The following is a 21,863-nucleotide window of genomic DNA, read 5'->3' as shown; positions in this document are numbered from 1 at the left end:
TGGCCAGGTGAGCCTCTTCCTGGGGACCTGGGGAGCTCGGGAGGAACACTGGGCATTTCCAAAGGACGTCAGGTGAGGATGGGCAGGGGCCAGCTCCTGGGCTCTGAAGAGACAGCATCCGTCCTGCTGCTACCAACTAGACGGTTCTTGTTTGTAAAGGGACCAAGTGGAGAACTTTAGGGAAAGGGCCCGGAGTTATTAAGAGCCAGTGATCCAAAGAAGCTGATGCCCCATGATGCTTCACAGAACCCCCAGTGTCTCACTCTGAGCCTGGCTTTCAGGAAAAGACTGGGACACACTGGAGCAGGCACCTGGGAGGACGTAAAATCCTATGGTATCCCAGGGGTGACTGCTGCAGAAATGGGGTTGCCGTCCTCAGGAGGATGGGGTGCTGGACGAGGGGAGAGTGGATGAGGGAGTGAGGGGAAGTCCTCAGGGAACTGGAGCAGGTCAAGAGAAGAAGCAGCAGGGAGGCCTAAGATGGAATTTCACCATAGTAGATCAAGCTCTAGGCAAAGACAAGCTTCACACAAGAGGGGATTCCTACAAAGGCAGAAGTAGCCACTTCCCTGCAAAGAAATATGTTTCAAGTTGACCTTATAGTTTTCAAAAACACTCCACAGCAACATGCTGCGACATATTCTCGAAAGCTGTAGAAGAACAGAACGAGTAACCCAAAGTCATTCCCAAATTCACTTGAGAGAGAACCCCAACAATCACTGGTTGGCTTCTAAAGCCTCCCTCCAGAAATCCATTGCAACTGTAACTTATATCAACCCATCCATGAGAATCCTGCATTCTAACTACATAGAAAGTATATTTTTACCCTCGGCATAAGGTCATGATCTTTTTGCCAGAGCAAATGATGTATTGAAAAGATTTAATTATATTATCATACCATAAGTTATTTAACCTTTTAGGATTTTTTAAAAAAATTTTGTTTTTGCTATTGTAAATAGTATTACAATTAACAGAAATCTCTGTTTCCATTTTGGGTTATTTCTGGAGGTTCGAACCCTAAGAACAGAGACTATTTTGTCTCCAGATGCATCCAGTCCAATGGCTTTTCCAGAAAGGTAAACCCAGTGTCTGCCCACCTCAGCTCTACGCATGCCCAACTATCCACAAGCTTGCCAGCCTCCTCCATTCAAGGTGAGACTAGATACAATGTTGTTCGGGAACATGGAGTGTGTCACACACACACACATGCACGCACGCACACGGATGTACATGCTAACCATGATCCTCTTTGTAGATCTTGGTAACTCCCTCAGATCTCTGAGGATCTTAACAGGAATCTACCCTGATGGGAATGAGAATCCTCCCTCTGCTCCTGAAGCAGGAGGGCCTCTGGAGAACCGAGTGTCAGGTCCAATCCAGGCCACAGTTGGCGACTCTAGGGAAAAACAGGGAGACTGGGCTCCACCATTTCCAAGGCCTTTCCTATCCCTGGCAAACCACTTCTGCCATCTGTGCACACCACCTGGGAACTTGGGGGATTTCAGAGCAAAGTGGAACAAAATGAGGTGCTTCTAAGAGCCAAAGCAGAAAGGCCGCAGCTGGTGATGCCTGCCGGTCTCTGCTGGGGAGACCTCAGTTCTCCAGGCCCCAGGGCCGGCGCCCCCAGGGGCAGGCTGGCTGGAGATCACCTTTCTCTCTCAGGTTTCCCAGTTTTGGTGACCTTAGCTTCTAGCTCTTGTCATTTGAGCTGGAATTGGGAGTAGGCCTCTGGGGGGGCTGGGGGGAAGGTAATTATGGCGGAGCCTCTACTGACTGCCTATTGCCAAATCACGTGTTACTCCCTCATCTGTGGGCAGCTAGCACTGACCAGATCCCCCCAGGACAGAAGGACTCAGTGCTGCCAGGCCTTCCCAGGCTCCCAGCTTTGCCAGAGCAGCCGAACACAAGGCCACAGAGCCCCATCAATCCTCCCGGTGTTCTTAATTTTCAGTGGCCTCATGCTGGGTCTCCAGGCTCTCATTAAACCCAGAAACAGATTACAGTGGGGTCCCGAGGCAGATATGTTTCTTGTCTCACATTTATTCCACTTTTAATTGTTATTATTTAACAACTATTGAGCACCAATCTTGCCCAAGGTGGACTTGCAGGAGGGGACAGGAGTCCCCTGAGGCGGGGGGGAGGGGGTGCAAGCTGTATGCCTGCCAGTCTGTGTGCAGGGGGGCTGGGGCCTCCCCACCCTCACACTCTCCAAGATCAGCACCCCATTTCCCTTTTGCCAACAACCTTTCTGCCTGCATTCCTATCCCCAACCCTGGAATATCACAGGGGAACCCCCAAATCTACCTCACCACCTCACCACCTTTGGCTCCTTGGATGGGAAATGTGTTCTTATAAAATAAGCACGCACATAGAAAAACATATGGCTAAAAAGGCCTATAGGTTGGTGTTTGTGGGGAGGAGTTATATTTTTTTGCTCGATCATTTTGAGAAGATTGGGAGAGAGACACTATTCTGCAAACAGTTGTATTTCCCTCCCATTGCCGCCGCGCCGCCTCCTCCTCCCCCAAGCATTGCCCAGAGTATGGTGTTTATCATCCCATGAGCACATGAGCACTTTTGCTGCATATGTATGTATCCAGAAACAATCCAGAGGACCAGTTTGCATGTTTTCAAACTTTACACAAATGGCACCATAATGTATGCATCCTTCTGCAACTTGGTGGGGTTTTTTTTTGTTTTGTTTTGTTTTGCTTTGCTTTTTTTACATTTCACATTTTTCCCCCCTAAATGATGCATCCAGGCTGGTCATAAAGTTCTGGTTCATGCCTTTCCCTGCAACACTGAATTCTGTTGTGTGAACACAGAAGGTTGCATTTTCCCCACTTTTGGTTTCCAGATTTTTTTTTTTTTGAGGGAGTGGGTCATGGGGCTTAGACTCTGTGCCTGGGCACTGTCTCTGAGCTCTTCAGCTGAAAGCTACTGCCCTGCCCCTGGGCCTGGGCATTGTCTCCGGCCTCTTCAGCTCAAGGCTACTGCCCTACCCTTTGATCCACAGTGCCACTTCCCATTTCCTAATAGCTAATTGGAGATAAAAGTCTCTTGGTCTTTAGTGCCCAGGCTGGCTCTGCTGGCTCTGCACCACGATCCTAGATCTCAGCCTCCTGAGAACCCAAGATTAGAGGCATGAACCTCGGTGCTTGGTGGTTTCCGGATTTTGACCATCATAAACATGGCTGTGGTCATTCACCATGACTGTGTGCACGGCTCTTTGGGTGTCTGTACGAATGTCTTTCAGGAACATATGTGTTCAAAGCTCTTCCTGTGGGGTACAGCCCTATCATCGCGCTCTGGGGCCCAGTCTGCTCCAGCGGTATCATGTTGGTGGTTCAGGAAGCCTCGAGTTATGAAGTAGTTCAGATTTTGGAGTTAGGGATTAAGAATTCCTACACTCAGGAGTCTGAGATCTGAGGATCACGGTTCAAAGCCAACCCAGGCACAAAAGTCCGTGAGACTCTTATCTCCAATTAACCACCAGAAAATCAGAAGTGGCGCTGTGGCTCAAGTAGTAGAGCAGTAGCCTTGAGCTGAAGAGCTCAGGGACAGCGCCCAGGCCCAGAGTTCAAGCCCTATGACCAACCAAAAACAAATAAAATGAAGAATTCCTAAATGTATTGCAGGTGATCAGAAACTAGTTTTGCATTGTACCTTCCTATTGCTTGAACTATGCTTAGAAGCCTGTGTGGCCCCTTCATCCTCAGGCCTCATTGGCAAGCTCCCCACTCTCACCTGCCAGCAACCCAGGAAAAAGAAGGAAGTGCAAGTATATAACAAGAGGTAGCTTTGTGCCTCCCCAACCTCCCCAGAGGACACCCGGTGATAATTCAAGGGCACACATGGACCCCTGTGGGCTGAGGCTGAGGCAATCTCATGCCCCTGATCATTGAAACCAAGTCCTAAATTCCTTCCAGACTACTCCAGGCTCCACATCTTCAGCTCCCATTACCTGTTCCTAGCACTCTGCTCATATTGCTCATCGTTCAGCCGCCACCCCGGGTGTCTCCTGCACTTGGGCCAAACCTGGCTGTTTTCCTCGAGACCAAACTGTTGCTCTTACTCCTGTTCCCCTAGGTGTTTGCTCTCCTGGCCTCCTTCCCTGGACCTCACCTGCCTACTGCAACCATGCTGGGCTTCCACAAGTCCAGAGGCCTGCGTGTTGCCCACCCAAGGATCCAGATGTGATATTTGTGAAAGCCCCCTGTAGAATTCTGAAGTTGAAGGATGGCATTCTAGAACTCCCTTGGAGAAGGCTCAGCTGGCCGGTGGATCTCAGACTGCTTCTCAAGGTGGACCTGGGAAGCTAGGCTCGCCTCCCCTCTCTGCGCCACCCAGATAGTGGTTTGCCTCTCCTGCACCCTCATCCCATGCTCACCTCTGTCCTGTGCTCACCTCTCCTGGAATACAGCAAGCCCAGTGCCCCCCCCCAACTTGTGCCTGAATCTTATAGATTTCATCCAGTAGGGATGGGCCCACGGCTGACCCCAAAATGTCAAGCACCTTGAAGATAAGCAGGATGTAAGGGGCTGGCTTTCTGCTCAGGAGAAGAGGCCAAGCTCAGGACCTTCCCCCTCAGGCAGAGGGCCCCCTCCTCCCATGTCCCTCTTGGCTCTGCCCCCGGGGATGTGGGGGGAGGTTGCATGGGGGATTTGCACAGGCAGACCCCCAGCGTGTCACTAGTAGAAAGTGTGAGCATGTGTGCACATGACATCAACACATTTGTCCTATTTATACACGTGTACGCATCTGTGTTTTGATCTCAGTGGGTTTCGTGGGTGTGTGGGAAGAGGAATCTCCCCGCATCCCTTAGGGTCCCCCCAAGCAAGCCCCCCTGGGATGCAGTGTCTACATAACACCATGTGCATGGCAGCTCGCACACAGGAAGTGCTCTGAAACATTTGCTAAACTTAATAATGAACTCAAACTACAGTCAACTGATGGCTGCTGATGCCAGCGTAACCAGCGTCACGGGCCCTGAAGGACAGGCCTCTGGAAGGTGTGGCACTGGGCTGGCACGGCCTGACCCAACCCAGGACGTGAGCTTGCATCCAGCCCAGGGGGATGACTGTGTGGGGATTCTCTGCAAAGTAGCCTTCCTAGGCCTATTTCAGTGATGGGTGGGTATCTCTGGAACATTCCAGATGCAAGCACTTTCCCTTTCTATGTCCTACCCTAAGGCAAAGAAGGACCTTCTGTGAAAACTTGGTTATACAGTCTCAGAACACCCACCGGATCCACCCCACATCCCATGGGCACCGGTACCTGGGGATGAGTGGGGCAGAAACGGAATTGAGAGCCAGGACTCCGCCTCTGCCTCAGCCCACCCCACTCCAATGCTCTCCCTCACTGGCCTCTTCCTCCTCCTTTGTCTTCTGGAAGATTCCAAGTGGACAGCATTTCACTGCAACACAGGCTTGGAGATCAAGGTTCTGGTGGTCTTTGGGCACAGACAAATGCCAGGTAGACCCCCCCCCAAAAGCAGGAACAGCACACAAGAGCTCGGGCCCTGGGCTCAGAGGGTACCACCATGGATTTCCTGCCTCTGCCTCTCTCTGATGGTGTGCCAGTGGGTCTCGCCATCTTGCCTTTTTGCCCACTGCCTTAAAGGCCATGTGACACCTATGTAAGGAGACAGTGTCTCCTTCTAGACCCTCACACCTGCACGGGCACCATCCACAAAGACGTTCCAGGCCATCGGTGAAGATCAGGTTTGTGTCTGTCCAGCCGTAGGAAGAATTGAAAACCTATGTCTAGAGAATTTCTATATAGAAAACAGACATATAGTTTTTAAGTAACATAAATAGAAAATATAGTTTCCCTGTATAGAAAAATACAATGTCCTAGCTACTTGAGAGGTTGAGAGCTGGGGGATCATGGTTTGAGGTCAGCTGAGTCAGACACTTAAGACTTTCTCAACCACTATCTGGGTATGGTGACCTCGTCTGATATCCCAGCCATGTGGAAGATTGAAAACAGTTCCACATCAACCAGAGTCCAAAGAAGGTCTGCCAGACACCACGTCAAAGGAAGAAAGCAGGGTGTGGTAGCATGTGTCTAACACCCCAGCTCCTATGGGAAGTATGAAATAGACAGATCCTGGTCCAGGCACATATCTGGACCAAAAGAGAGATCCTATCTCAAAATAATCAGTGCACAAAAAGGAATGGAGGCATGGCTCAAAGTAGAGCCCTCACCTGGCCATCAGTTCAAAACACTTGCTTATCTATGGATTCAAAACCCTAATAGTGCCAAAAATAAGTAAGAAGAGAGGGAGGAAGAGAGAGAAAAAGAAAGAAAAATGTACCCAATGTCTAATCCTCAGGAATGAGGACAATAAAACCCCAAAAGATTAAAGGATTTATTCTGGTTCCTCTGACTCGTGAGAGGCAGGGTTAAGATTTGAATTCAAGTCCCTCCAAAGCTCTCCCTTGCCACATAGCTTCACCCCATTATAAAAGAATTTCCCTGCCAGCCTTGCTGACAGACAGCAGAATAAGGTCAACGGTGGCTTTATTCTGGCAGCCATTGAACCAGGCCAAAATCATACCACCTTTCCCTTGAGCTTATCCCCTTCACCAACAAATTGAAAGGGTTCACAGCTATCCAGGTCCAATCTTCCTCTGAGCACTGGACACGATCTGAGCACCTACTGTGTGCCAGTACCCAGTGGGACTTCCAGCCTTACAGGTGCTGCAGGTGTGATCCCCATCCAGTACTCTGAGCCTAGGTGCTGTCTTTGCACAGTTTTGGCTCTGCCAATGTGCCACGGCATTCCAAACCATGGGCTTGGCAGGAAGTGTCACCTATCCGTAGCCCTACTGTGCTGTAAATCCTACCGTTGCCTCCCCTCTGCCCTGCAGGAGATGCCAGGGTTCGGCAAGTGGTGCCTGTGTTTGCAGTGAGATCCGGAGCCAGAGGCCACGCCAACTCTGATGTGAGCACCAGCAAAGCAAATGTGTTTTTGAAAACCCTATAATTTTCCCGCAACCCTTGACTTCACTAAACACACATTTTTCGACTACGGCACAGTTAGGTAGGCATTAAACAAAAATGAGGGAGTCTAATGATGATGTATGTGTAGGATAACCTTCTAGAAAGAATTCCGTGCTGATTTCAGGGTAACTTACAGGGGGGCCAACTTAACCAAACGGTGATGCCTGTCCCCTGTCCACTGCCGCGGCGTGAGCCCAGCACTTGTCTGAAATCTGCTGAAATTCACCCAGTGGGTGCTCTGGAAATGAAAAACGCCTGCCATGAACTAAATGGAAAAGCCAAACATGACACACACCAAGGGTGTGTGTGGACATGAGACATCTTTGCTTGACTGGGGAGCGAGGTGGGTAAAATGGAACACCCAGCCCCACAGGGCAAGAAGTCCCAGGGAGCTGAGGCAGGCACCACCTGGGACCCCCTGGGCACAGCCTTCTAAACCCAGAGTTCCGGTCACCTCTCCTGGTGGCAGGACCTTGGACAGCACCCCTCCCCCCCACCCCCCCATCCCCAGCCCTCCAAACCTCTCTGCCTTGGTTCAATGCCTCTGTGAAGCCCAGGTCTCCCACAGGCATGACAGAACTGGTCAGATGAATGGTCTCAGAGAGCAGAAAGCAACACACTGATGAAAGATGACCCAGGATGTGGATGGTGCATATGGCCAAGCGCTGAAACCACCCTGCCCTGGTCTCAGATCTTGCCCTGCCACCTCCTCACTTGGTTGGCCCTAGGCTGGTGGCTGGCCGCGCCATGCCTCACACTCCTCAACTACTAAGTAGGACAAAGGACAGGTGTGAAAATAGGTGAAATGACACAGGAACGACTCTCGTCGCACATAGGTACTCGATAACAGATCACTTATTTCTTCCTGAGAGGATGTGCAGGCCATCTGACTAGGGAGAGAATTCCTTTTGCTGCCTCTAAACACTGCCTTTGCATCTCCAACCTGCAGGATGTTTAGAGGCTTCCCAAGGCAGGATTTTCTCTGTGCATATGGAGGAAGAATGTGAGATTATGTGTAGCTGATATTCTCTTACCCACCGAAGCCAACTGTAAGAGCCAGCTGTCTCTCTGGAACCAATTGCCTCCTCAAGGGAAAAAGTACTTGCTGGGGATCCCATATCAACAAACAAGCTAGGGGCAGAGGTCACATCTGTAATCCCAGCTATGTGGGAAGTGTAGTTCAGAGGATCATAGTTCAAGGCTAGCTGGGTAAAATGAATGAAAACTTACCTGCAAACTAACCTAAAGCCAAAAGGGCTTCATGTATGGATAAAATCATAGAGGGAGTAACTGCCTAGCAAGTTCAAAGTCCAAACCACCAAAACTGCCAGAAAAATAAAAACCTACAGATGGACACTAGTGACTCACTCTTATAATAGTAGCTAGCTACTTATGTAACTGAGATATGAGGATTACAGTTCAAAGCCAGCCTGGGCAGGAAAGTCAATGAAACTGTGATATCCAAAAACCACCAGGAAACTGGAAATGGAACTGTGGCTCAAAGAGAGAATATTAGCCTTGAACAATAGAGCTCAGAGACAGCACCCAGGTCCTGAGTTCAAACTCCACAACCAACAATAAATAGATTAGATGGACGGATGAATAGATAGATAGATAGATAGACAGATAGACAGACAGACAGATGAACCATCTTGGTTCCCAGTTGACACCATAAAATATTGGCATTTGGGCAGCGGTCATCTATCTAGGCTCAAGATCCCATTTAGGGAAGCCAGACTCCACTCACAATTCTGGTAACCATGGCAACAGCCCCATTTCCCATGTGATTTTTGGGTCCCTTCCCCTCATCATAGGCCAGAGTGGAAAGGGAGAAGGAACAGGCACTGTCCCCAAGGTTGATCACCACTCTGAGCTCCAGAGGAGAGAGGAGAGGAAGACTGGAGAGGGAAGGGGAAGGCCAGAGTCTAAGAACTGGCCCTGGAGGGTGCCACACCCCTGTAGTTTTCAACTATCATCACAGGACAAAGACAGTTAATGACTTGGCAGGCTGGCAGAGTTGGAGGGAAGGAGGGGGGCAGTTCAGCAAAGGCTTCCCCAGGAGGAGGTTAATCTGGGTGATGCTTAAATCCATTCTTAGTGGAAATCAGGAAAGACATCCTGGAAAGACATCTGGCTATTTGAACAAGACTCTGAAGGATGGGTAGGGTTTAGACAAAGAAGGAAAAGAGCTAATAGTTAAAGGACAAAAAAAAAAAAAACCTCTCCCAGGAGTGGTGAAAACCAAGTGCCTCAGGAATACGCAGGAGAGGCTATCGTGATGGTGGGGCTGCAGCCCTCCAGTCACAAAGTAGGCCGGCTACATGATGAGCTATGATGACAGAAGTCTGCCTGCCTGTGCCCCAAACCCACCTCCTACCCCAGCTGCTGTAGACCCCTGAGATCAAGGTAAGCTTTGGATCCGCCTGAGCAAAGAACCCTTAGGAAGCAGAATCTGCACACTGAAGCCAAAGCAGCTTTGCTTCCCATGCTGGGGTGTCCTGTCCTGCTGGTCAGAGCTCCCCATCAGGAGCTTTGTAGCTCCTTCTGAGCCTGGACTGAGCCAGGGCCCCGCTCAACCTTTACATTAATATGGTGGTTTGTGCACTGATCTTTAGCCAAAGCCTCGAGCTCTGGTACATGCAACCAGAGATGGCTATAAGGGCTAATGATGGGTTCTCAATAGAGGATCTCCTCTGACAAGGCCGCAGGAAGCTGGGGAAGTTGAGAACCCCAGCTCAAATCCAGGCTTTATCCTTGTTAGCTGTGCGGCCTTGGGTGAGATGCCTAACTTTCCTGGGCTTCTATAGCCTCATTCGCAAAACTGGAAAACAGAACAGAACGAAACCCCACATTATCTTTCTTAAAGGGCGATTGTGAGGATTAGAGATAATATATGTAAAATGCTTAACCTAAAAGAGGTCTCCATACATGAGAGGTATTATCATTAATCTTATTATTATTTCTCTGTGCCAGAGCTATGCTGGTCAAAGGGATAAAATGATAAAAAAAAGATATCACCATCCACCCTCCTGAGCAGACAAGCAGGCAGGCAGACAGATGGACAGACAGACAGACAGACAAGACAGAAGGAAAGAACAGCAGGAGGACACAGTGGATCTGCCAGCAATCTCATGCCAGCCTCAAGGACATAGGCACCAAGTTCAAGCACAAAGGGAAGGAGCGCATCAGAGACTACCAGGCGTGTGCAGGCAGCAGGGGTACCTGAAAGGAGACATGGAAGCTCATGGAAAACACCAGGCCCCTGTATCTGGGGATAGTCACTCGAGAAGGCTGATGAAATCACTGGACTCTCACCTGTGAGCAAAAGTGGGCTGCAGCAGGGAAGAGGAAGGAGGAGTCCTTGAAAAACAGAGGGGAGTTTTCAGAAAGGAACCTCTCCACCCCTGCCCACCCCTGCCCACCCCTGCCAGACATGTCCCCATTGTCCTGCTTCTCTCTTTCCCAGCAATGTCCCAGACAACCTTCTGGCCTGGCCAAGGAAGGACAACAGCCCAGCATCCAGGGCAGCCATCTCCATGGACCATCTTCCAGAGCAGCAGAGAACACATCTGGCCCGCATTTGAGTGGTGTCCAAAACTCCCTGCTGAGGCGGAGACAGCCAGGCAGGATGCTGCCGAAGAGCATGCTGGGAAACTCCCATAAGGAACCCGCTTCGATATAATCAGGTCTGGTGGAAATTAAAAGCTATTAGGAACAGGGCCGGATTTATCTTTATATCCAATAACATGCATTGTAATGGTGATCATGCAGATGGGAAATTAAACCACATCTCAGCTCGCTGGAGGCCTTAATTTTAATTTATGTTTGTGCACAGTCCTTAGTCCTCTCATGATCACCCTACAGTCCCAGGATCAAGTCCCCCAGGAGAGAGGTGGAGGGCAGAGCCTGCAGGTCAGAGGAGGGCGGATCTGGGCTGCACTCGCACATTTACACAGCCAGAGGCAGAGGACAGACACCCGCTGGAAGGAGGGGATGTTAAGGCAAGCAGAGGCAGACGCAGTAGGTGGTTCTCAGGAAGACGACACTTCTTTCCTTTCAGCCTTTGGAAGGCACAGTGAAGGACCACGGAGGCCCCCACAGCTGCCTCCAGCACAGTCATGGACATTCAAAAACACTCACCCCCGGGGGCAAATGCTCAATTCATGGAACATTGGAAATAGAGGCCAGCAGCAGCCTGGGGGGCATAAGCTCCTCCCCCCCTGCAAAAGATGCTTCCTAGGCTCCACTCCTCCTCCTCCTCCTCCTGGTGCTGTCCAACCTCAGCCCCAGCCTTCTCTGTGCTTCCTGGAGCTTGCAAACCCCTCTGACCCATAGGGGAACATCTCAGAGCTGAACACGGGTCCCCTGCCCAGAGCCAACCCTGAAACGTCCACAGGAGGTGAACCAGGCTCAGCCAGCCTCTCCTTATCATTCACAGAAACTCATCATTCAGTCATCCCTGGCCCTATGAGGAAATGCCACCAAGCTGCCTCATCCCAAAATCCACACCACACACACACACACACACACACACACACACACACACAGAGAGAGAGAGACGGAGAGAGAGAGAGAGAGAGAGAGAGAGAGAGAGAGAGAGAGAGAGAGAGAGAGAGAGAGAACAGTATGAATGTGGACAGCAGAAAAGTCTTAATTTTACACATTAAAAAAATCAAACTATTTTCCAAATTTAAAGCATGTGGCATGTGTGCCCGAGCAGAGCCCCTCACCTACATAGGCTGCAGGACACAAACCCTGTTCTCTCTGGCTCTTACAGATTCCTCCAGGGCCATTATAGTTGGAGTCACATGCATGAGGAAGACTGGCCTTGGATCTAACATGCACCTGTAGAAAGATCTAGAATGATGATGGATGGGATTGGAGGGCTGGGCTGAGGAGAAAATTGTCCAACACCAAAGCAAAGAGGAGGGTTCTATAGCACCAAAGTTAAACACAGCCCTGCAGATTAACATCAAGGCTACTTCCCTGATAATTACCCCCTTTGGGGCCTCCAGCCCCGTCTTGACATCAAAACAGTCCTGAAGCACCAACTCCAAGGGCCGCCTTGGGGAGGCTCCCCGCCTCCAGCTCTCTAGCATAGCGTGTAGAGCAAGTTAAGTAATCTTCCCTCATCTGTTCTGGTCTGCCACACTCGCCCTCATTGTAATGCCTTGATCTAAACAGCCTCCCAGAATCCATCACTCACTGGTCATTGGGTGAGTGTTGACCCTGTACGCAAGGTAAGGGTGCATGAATGAATCCCACCCATAAGAGATGCCACCCCTTGGAGAGGCAATCTTGTAGGTGACACAGACTGTGACACCACATGCCATGACAGAAACCATCAAGAACACAGAGATGCACTATGGCTAGGAGCCAGCACACCCCCCCCCCCCAGTGTGAGCCAGGCAATGCTGTACACACTTGTGTGAACTCATTCTGTCCTTTCTTCAGCCTGAACTCTGTGAGTCCAATTTACAATGGGGGAAACTGAGGCCCTGTGGGGGCCTCCAGTCCCAGCTTCCAGGATCTTAAGTCATTACCCTAGATTTGGCTCAACTATGTCTTTCCTTAAAAATTCAGCCTTGGCTTTTGTTCCCTTCCTGGAACCATCAAACTGTGGGTACAGGGATCCTCTGGGTGTGGCAGGATGTAGCCAGCAGATTAACACACAAACCAAACCGAAGCCCAAGGTGGGTTCAAGCTCCACCCTCTGCTTAATAAACATGTTGCTTTCTTTCTTTGAATCTCAGTTTCTTAGCCCACGGCCTGGAAAACAGTAAGCACTCCTGATATTTCAATATCATTATTATTTTAATGGATATAATGCTTAGCCCATAAATCCAATTGTGTAAGAAATACCACGTGACCACATTGTCAATACCTGACTCTGCTAGGAAGGTGGGACATTCTGGCTACCAAATTCTGATGACCTCAGTAGTGCAACATTACTGAGGCTTCTCTCAGAGCTGTGCCAAGATCTGAGGTCCCCGTTACCTCACCGGCCTTCACCACACCCACCCCAGTCCCTGCCTGCAGAACCCTTTGGGTCTTTGGCTATATATATCTCTGGTCTCGTTTGGACACAACCCTGATCTTGATCTCAGGCCTATGGGGTCCCACACAGACACCCAGAAGTGCCCAGGTCTTGCCAAGGTGTAAACATGATGAGAAACGGGCAATCACTACAGATGCAACGAGATAAGCGCACAACACAGGATCAACCTCACCTCCAACACTCGCCACTGAGCAAGGATGGTGAGGATTCAAGAGGAGCTCCATTGGTCAGGAGCATGGCAGCCCCGTCCTCGGAGAGTAGACCAGCCCTGGATCTTCTGGGACCTCCACATGCCCAGTAGAGGTCTAGGCCCCTGGGATAACGCCACCACCTCCCCCCAGAGAGGACCGCACGAAGACTGGAGATGCTCTTTGCCAAAGCATCACCAGAGCAGTAACCAGTCAACCCTCAGAACCAAAGTCCAAGTCTCACTTAGAATCCCGGCCAGCTGGGGGCGCCATGCCCACCCCAGCAGCTGTGCCTCCATGGTGAGTTCTTCCTACCTGGGTTGATGGAGACTGTGTCTTTCTCCCAGGACACAACGCTAACGTATTCCTGCACTGTAGAGGGGATGAGGCACTTGAAGACTGCCACGTTTCCACGCATTGACCTTTGATCCTCCACCCGGACGGTGTAGGGTTCCCTGAAAACTGTGGCAAGATTGAGAGAGAAGCGTCACAAGGGTAGCTAGTGATACATACGTGTCATTTCCTCTTCACCCCCCCCATCCCCAGAGAGTATCCCTGTTTTACACTCATGTCTCATTATTATTATATCATTTAAAATGACATGATTTTTTTTAATGGCTGGGTAATACAATCGTGTGCCATGTACCCCATTATGCTGTTGATGGGCTGTGGGTGCCCAGGCTGGTTCCATGTTTTGGCTGTTGTGAACAGTAATGTTCAGGTATATCTCCTCTGTGCTGGTTTTCAGTCCTTCTGACATAGGCCCCAGCACAGTATGGCAGGGTCATTAAGGCAGGTTGTTTTTTAGTTTTCTGATGCACTGATTTCCATAACGGTTCCACTAGTGTACATGCCCACCAGAGTGCAAGAGCCCTCCTTTCTCCTCATGCCCTTGCCAGGATTTGCCATTGCATTTTTTATTTAGTTTAGTTTTCTTTTGTTTTATTTTATTCTGGTACTAAAGGTTGAACTCCAGGCCTTGCAGACTTGCTAGGCAGGCACACTACCACTTGAGCCATGTCCCTAGCCCTTTTGCCTTTGTTTTTACTCAGTTATAAAGGAATAAAATTTTCCTTTCTCCAGCCTTCTCCCTACCACAAAAGGCGGCTATGACCCTCCCCCCACACAAAAATGTCCCTCTTCTGCAAGACCACACACCCAATTCCAACCCCTTCGTTTCAGTATTAATGCTTCAATGGCATCGTATTCAGGCACGGGCAGAACTCTTTAAGAAACCAAATTAGATTCCCTGTATACTTTCTGGTCCCTAAGTGACATCCTTTGAGGACACAGGAGCCATCATTTGAAGAAATAAAACATGTAACAAGTGGGGCCATTCCAAAGCATCCTGGGAAATGTAGTTCAGCTACTGGACTTCCTTTTAGGGCCTGGAAGGGGTGGTAATTGATAAGGAAAGAAGGTATTTAAAGCAGGTTGTCTCAGGATGTAGAACGTGGAGCCTCAGAGACATAGCCAGATCTCCATGATCCCTGTTGCTTTTCTCATCTCCTGACACCATCAGCAGCCCCAGCCTTGACCAGGCCTTTGGATTTCACTTCCTTCCTCCCAGAACTGACTCCTGCCTTCCTCAAGAGCTGGTTTCTCAGTGCTGCAGCCTACAGCCGCTCCTGTCTTGCTGGTGGGCTGAGGAATGAGACTGAGAGAGCCCTACCTCTGCCCTGCCCTCCCAGAGGGCATGCCATCCTCCCACCCATTTCTCCGCCAAGAACTGGAGTGTTCAGAGCCCTACCACTGCCTACCGACCTTGTCCCACAGCAGGCACCTGGGCAGCGTGCCCTTCTTCTCCTCTCCTTGCCATGGTTGCCAGGACGACACTTAAGACCCTGGCAGGCCCCCAGCTGTGCACCTGCAGCTTCCCTGGCACCATGAAGAGTTTCTTAATTGGTTGTGTCCCCAATAGGCCTGGCCCTCCCTGGCCTTCATTCTAACTCCTTCTAGGTAGTCCTGGGCTGGGGTGAATCAGAAGTGGAGGAGAGGTAGAGGAGAAGGGGAGAGGGGAGACACTGCCAGCTGCCTCGGGCTGTGGTACAGCACACACACATCCAGCATGGAGGATCCTGAGGGGGCGCTCTGTCCTTGGAGGGGTGCAGGGTGTGGGGGTGAATGATCAGGGTGTGTTTCACACCACCCTCCAGGATCTAAGGAAGCAACCACCCGGGATGACATAGAGCATCAGGCCAGCAGGCTCTGCCTCCTCTCCTCCAACCTGGACTCCTGAGAGAAGGTTTCTGGAGGCTGTTTCCTCATTGTAAACAGTGTGTAAAAGGCCCAGCCTGTGACATACTTCCACAAGACTGTCTTGCACAGTTAGCAGCATGTCTGTGTTGAACTCATTGTGTGTCCTGAGCCTTTTCCTGCCTTAGTCCCCTCGAAATAAGGCAACCCTTGACCTTGACCTGGTGATCCATTTTGTAGTCCAAAGAGGAATCTGTTCAAGGCCCTGGGGCTTCCAGACCCCAGCACTTGGCAATGCAATAGACTGTGTCACCACAGCGGGCCCATGACAAAACAGATTCTCCAGGGAAGCCAGGGAAAGGGACCCTAGTTCTGAGGGCCCACATCTACCCTCAGACAAACCTAGAGCAGAAAGCAGAGCTCTTGCTTCAGTTTACCACATCCAGATACTGGAACATGATCTATGTGAGAGGCCAGGGATCTCATCTTGCAAGGCCTGCAGGAGAGTCAGGAGGCATCTCCAGGGACCTACTTTCCTGGGCCTGCTCGACACAGCAGCTGGCAGGGTGCCATGCCCTCCTCTGGGGCTATGCACTGGGCTTGGGCACTCATTGCCCATCCTCTTGCACCCCAGGTACCCTGCTAAGAAAGCCACTCCAGCGCCTCCTGCTCTGAGCACATTTTACTCAGGTGTCATGAGACCCAAGTGAGGAAGAGCTGATCTCAGCCACGCACCCTGCTCCACCCAGGAAAATGAGATTTCCTTTCTGTAGAGAGTTTTAGTCAACCAGGTGTGAGCGGCCCACACTTACAGTCCTAGCTATTTAGAAGGCTGAGATCTGAGGATCGTGGTTTGAAGTGTCCATGAGACTCTTGTCTTCAGTGAACCCACCAGAAAACCAGAAGTGGTGCAGTGGCTCAGGATGGTAGAGCATTAGCCTTGAGCACTGAGAGGCTCAGGGACAACATCAAGGCCCTGTGTTGAAGCCCCAGACCAGCAAAAGCCAAAGAAAACAATGCACAGTCCAATCTTGCACAGCACATTATCCATCAGTGACAGAGGACAGCTTCCTACAATGCCATCGGGAGAATGAGCCAGAGGCTCTGGAGAGGATACACCGCACAACTCCCTACACATGAAGCGTGCTAACTCACACAGGCGTGCTTTTCTTTATGTAGTGCCATCTAAAGGTGTTTTAGAAAAATCACCACAGCCAGCATCTCCTGCGAGTCCAGTGTCAAAGTGGCTGTGCATCACTTGTGGTGACACCAAATCTCACGGACCATGGCACGCCATGGCAGTTGGTATACCAGGTATTTGCAAATGTGGACGCTGAGGCTCAGAAAGACACCACGTACACGGACAGGTGGCCCAGCTGAGAGTCTAGAGAAGACCCCTGCCCCTCCCCGCCACCCCCAAGGAGCTTCTGGGCAGCCACACCCACCTCCTCCCAACAGCAGGCTGTCCCCCATGTCCCCGCCCCAAGCCCACACCTGCTTTGACACGGATGTTGGGGCTCCGGATCTTGCCCGCGGCGTTCTCCGCCGTGCAGAAGTAATCATTGTCATGGATGAAGCTATTGAAGGCGGAGGGGGAGAAGGGGTAGAGCTGCAGCGTCCCGTTGGCATGCACGTGCCGGATGTGTGGCACGTCATAGATGTCGTCCCCCGTGGCCAGGTACCATCGAAGGGCCGCGCTGGGGGAGCCCGCGGCCGGGCAGGGCACCACCACCCCCACGGAGCTGGAGAACGTCACCTGCTGCAGGGAGTCATTTACAAAGTAGAGGCTGGTGCCGACATCCTCAGGGCGGGCTGCAGGGGAGGCAAGGGGAAAGGGGCAATTAGATGGACACTATTCCCCGCCCTCCGCACACACACACAGAGCACTTGTTCATCTGGCCTCTGCGCATCAGCCATTCAATACACACAGACTGAGTACTGACTCTATACCAGGCACTGAAAAAGAGGAAGAGATACTTCCTGTCGTAAGGAAGCCACCATATTGGCACAGGCATGGCAGACATCAAAGGGCTCACCCACCATGCAGAGCGACGTTCATGGAGAGAAGCTGGCACAAACCCTGTGGAGATGAGGTATCCACATCTATGCATTAGGAAAGACATCGACATAGCTAAACAGGTATTTACGGAGCATCTACTACAGCTGGTTCCCATCCACGCCCAGCTCATCAGCATGGCCAGGAAAGGCAGAGACAGCTCTCTTGAAAATTTTTACAGGTAGGCAGCTCCTCTTCTCCAGAACCAAGATAATTAGGTGCCTGTCTAGGATCCAGTGACAGCACTGAAACTTGAACCCACTGCCCTAGCTCCCTGTTCTTGTTACCCTACTGCAGAGGAGTGGGATAATGTCTCTGAGCCATAGCTAAGAAGAAGGGCTGGAGAAGGCCAGATGCCAACTGGGAGAGGGAAGGTAGTAAAGGAAACTGAGTGCCATCCTGGGCCCCTAAGGTCATGGGGGAGATGCCTTCATTGCCTTAAAGGATGGAATGTGGGTTAGCAGCGGGATTGGTTGGTGAACTAAAGACACACCCAGCTCAGTGAGGTGCCAGTGACTCACACCTGTAATCCTACCTACTCCAGAGGCTGAGATCTGAGGATCATAGTTCAAAGCCAGCCCTGGCAGGGAAGTCCAGGAGATTATTATCTCCAATTGACCACCAAAAAGCCAGAAGCAGAGGTGTGGCTCAAGTGGTAGAGCACCATCTTGAGTGAAAAAGTTCAAGGACAGCACCCAGAGGCCCTAGATCTGGGCACCAAAGATCCAGCTTGGGTGCCAACTCCCTGGGGGGGGCTCCCTTCCCCCCTCTCACTTACAAAATGAACAGTGGGCAAGGATGGACAGCCCTACAGACCCCTCTTGTCGCTGAGGAGCTGAGATTTTATAAATTGCCTTCCCTCCTGTTCCCATCCTGCCCTAATTTGGAGCTGGAGAGCTCCCCTCTCTCCCCATCCTAAGGCTGCTGCTTTAAGAGGGCCAGTGGGAACACATCCAGGGAAAGAGAGGGCCCTGCCCCAGGTCCTCTCCCCCTCGAATCCCTCTCCACCAGGAAGATCAAGGAGCAAACAAGCCACTGCTGTCCGTTCCCAGTATGTTGCAGGGGACCCAGCTTGACCTCCGTTTCCACAACTTCGGGGAGCGGGAGAAGGCCCACATCCGGACTGTGTTAATATTCTTAGCTTAACTCAGAGCCGAGCCTCCAGGGAGACACCAGGCAGGTCATTGAAGAAGGCCATTAAGCCTCATTGGCCGGAGCAATTCACATCTTCTCATAAAAAGCCATGATGAAGCCATTAGCAGCCACGCTAGAATAAAAAACCATCCACGGGCTCCTGACTGCTGCGGCAGGGGCATCTTCATAGAGGGAAATGCATTTGCTGTCCCCACCAGGGCCCAATAACCTCAGTCACTGGGGAGTGGGGGCAGGATTGCTTGCCAATCATCCCTCCCCCCACCTTCCTGTGACAGTCACCAGGTTGGCGGCCAGGGCAGGACCCTCTGACGTTCCCATCACGCGCCTCTTGCAGAAGCTGCCGGATTTCTCACGATGACGAGAGCATGCCTTCCACAGGTAGGCCCACGGAGGCTGCGCCAGGCTTCTCAGCATGCCAGGCCCCCGCCCACGAGTCCACTTGTCTTCTGAGAGGTGGCCTGAGCCAGCAAACCCCTGTTTAGCGCCTTCACCGTGCCAGGCTCACGCTGGGGTCATACCGAATCCTCTCAACAGCCTGCCATGTAAGTGCCAGATTACAGATGAGGAAACAGATGCTGAGGAACGGAAGCCGCCTGGGGGAGACTTGCCCGACCAATGAGTGAGCTAGGGGATGCAGACTCGGGTCATCTGAGCTGCAATGGTCCAGCCAAGCCAAGCCACGACAACCAGGTCACCAGCTTCTGATTTCCATGGGTCAAGAACGAGATTCACACACACACACACACACACACACACACACACTCCTGCTGGGAGTCGCCTCTGCTGGACACTTCAGACAGCTCTTGGGAGCTGGGGCATCATTCTAAGGGTCTAGGTGACGCCTGAGATGACAGTCAATCACAAACGCTTGCCACGGCAGCTTCGTGGATTTTGAGAGCCCCAAATCCTTCCCAATACAAAAGGACTGTATGCTGTCCCTGACGGGGGGACGGGGAAGCTGAGACCAAACAGGGGAGAACTCCACTGTCCAATTCACTACAGCTGTGCACGCTTCCCCAGTAACTTGGGGAAGTGAAAGTAGGAGGATCATGGTTTGAAGTGGATCCTGAGATTCTATCCAAAAAAGAAGGAGGGGGAGGAGGAAGAGGGAGGAGGGGGAAGAGGAGGAGGGAGGGGGAGGAGGCAGGGGGAAGGGAGGGAGGGAAGGAGGGAGGAAGGCGGAAGGAAGGAAAGAAGGAAGGAAGGAGGGAGGGAGGGAGGAAGAAAGAGAGAAAGGAAGGAAGGAAGGAAGGAGGGAGGGAGGGAAAAGGGAGAGAAGGGAAGGGAGGAAGGAAGGAAGGGAAGAAAGGACTAGGAGTATGGCTCAAATGGTGGAACACTTGCCTAAGCAAATACAAGGCTCTGAATTCAAATCCCAGACTACAAAGAAAAAGTGGGGAAGGAGTTGGAGATAGCCCTCTGTAATGGCCACCCTGCAGGCAATAGTTCTCGCCACCACTGAGCACCTATGGGGCAGGCTGTGTGCCAGGCCCATTCAGACTATTCTCCTTCCTTTAGGTCATTAGCATAGTTCCTCTCCATAACTGTCTAGGGCTGGTATTGTTATTATTACTATTCTCTCCGTTTTACAGGTAAGGAAATGAAGACTGAGAAGTTAACCGAGTTACCTAAATTTACACAACATGTCCAAGCCAGGACTAGATCTCAAGCCTATTTTATTTTATGTCAGAGTCAGAAGATAACCCCACTCATAACCAGTGAAGACCAACCACACCTCCACACCTGGCCCTCCAGGCTGGGCACGCCTCCTACCCCAACCCCAGCAGAGTTCCTTCCCCAGGCCATCCACCGCCACCGTCCTGCCACCTTCCTGCTCTTCTGGGTCTTGGGTCTTAATGAAGCCAAGGTCGCCAGGTTCTCGGCAACGACAAATGGGTGGATTTAATTGATGAATTGGCTGGGGCTGTCCAGCCACCTGCCAGGGCTAATGTTACAGCAGATTTATAGTGAAAGGCGAGCGGCGTCGTATTTCTCCCACCCCAGGACGTGAGCCGCTGTCTTTGGAGTGTGGGGACTCTGGGGGTGGGGGGGAAGCAGGCACACCATTCATTTCTGCTCATGGCTGACAGTGCACTGCCATAGTGAAACATCACCGGCGGGGGGAAAACAATGGCAGCCTGGCACTTACGTCGGGTTCATATTTCACCATCCCAAGGCCCTTGTCAGCTCAGGATACAGAAGCTCTTAAATAAACATTAATTCTGCCTCCCTCTACCTACCAGGAGAAAGGAGTGAGCATATCCAGAAAGGGGAAACTGAGGCAAGGACCACCAAGTAGCTGGCTGGGCTGCTGTGTGCAGAGTTGAAGGCTGAGCCTAAGGGCAGCTCCGCAGGGGTGGCGGCTGCCTAAAGCAGTGTGAGCATTGGGTCAGAAGGGAAGTGGCCAGGATGTGAGGTCTTGCTCTGGCCTCTTAGAGTTTGGCATGGTCGCTGTGGTAGGGTTTCCCCCTCCTTCACATTTTATTGGACGCTGTGAAGCACAAAATACAGCCTCAGAGTCTGGGCAAGTGTGAGGAGATAGGGCACAATAGAGGCCAGGATGGGGTCCAGCAGAGTTGCCCCTCTTCTTGGCCCCCCACCTGCTGCATGACCTCAGGTTAGCCACATCACCTTTCTGCATCTCCATCTGCTCGTTTACGGAAGGAGCCGGTGGAGGGGGCACAGGACGCTTTCCCTGCTCCAAGGGGCTGCTGAGCCAGTGACATGGGCCCCGCCTGGCTCTTCTGGAGAGGTTGACCAGGTCCCTGCCCTGTCCCCTTCCCAGGTCCTCTCTGACCCAGGGATCTTCCTCCCTCCAGAAAAGATCCACAGAGCATCAAGGAGCTTCACAGTGCCCAGTGTCCTTCACAGAGCAGGAGCCCAGCTCCCAGAAGAAGGGAGAAGCCCTCGACTCGGGCTTCACCCAGGAGTAGAAGTATGGACTCACACAGGAGCATGGGGGCTTGTGCCCCGTTGGAAGGCAAAGGAGATGGGCACAGGGCATTCCTGAGAACAGTGTGCCAACACTGCAGGGTGGCAAGGGGTGAGGCAGTTTGGACACTGACTGGGCTGGGGGAGAAGAGAGTGCCAACCCCACGGGCCTGGGCAGCCTGCCCTCAATGGGAGAAGCAGGGGCCGTGCGTGGAGGTCTGCAGTGGGTCTGCAGCTCTTCAAGTAAGTTCTTGAAGATCTGACCCTTCAC

The 21,863-nt window shown here is 51.6% G+C and overlaps 1 protein-coding gene across 1 annotated transcript in view; it reads right to left on the bottom strand.

The window, feature by feature from the left end:
- Positions 1–21,863, bottom strand: part of Dscaml1 (DS cell adhesion molecule like 1) — a 232,804-nt gene that overhangs the window by 199,630 nt on the left and 11,311 nt on the right. Inside the window, exons 2-3 of the mRNA XM_090319324.1 lie at positions 16,945–17,262; positions 13,570–13,716 (exon numbers count right to left, since the gene is read on the bottom strand). Coding sequence (XP_090175450.1) covers positions 13,570–13,716; positions 16,945–17,262 — 465 coding nt within the window. The remainder of the gene's footprint in view (positions 1–13,569; positions 13,717–16,944; positions 17,263–21,863) is intronic.

This window comes from Megascapheus bottae, chromosome 27 (assembly GCF_031878675.1).
Source record: "Megascapheus bottae isolate mThoBot1 chromosome 27, mThoBot2.hap1, whole genome shotgun sequence".
Lineage (NCBI taxonomy): Eukaryota > Metazoa > Chordata > Mammalia > Rodentia > Geomyidae > Megascapheus > Megascapheus bottae.
Note: the sequence above shows the minus strand (reverse complement) of the source record. Positions and strands in the feature narration are given on the sequence as shown.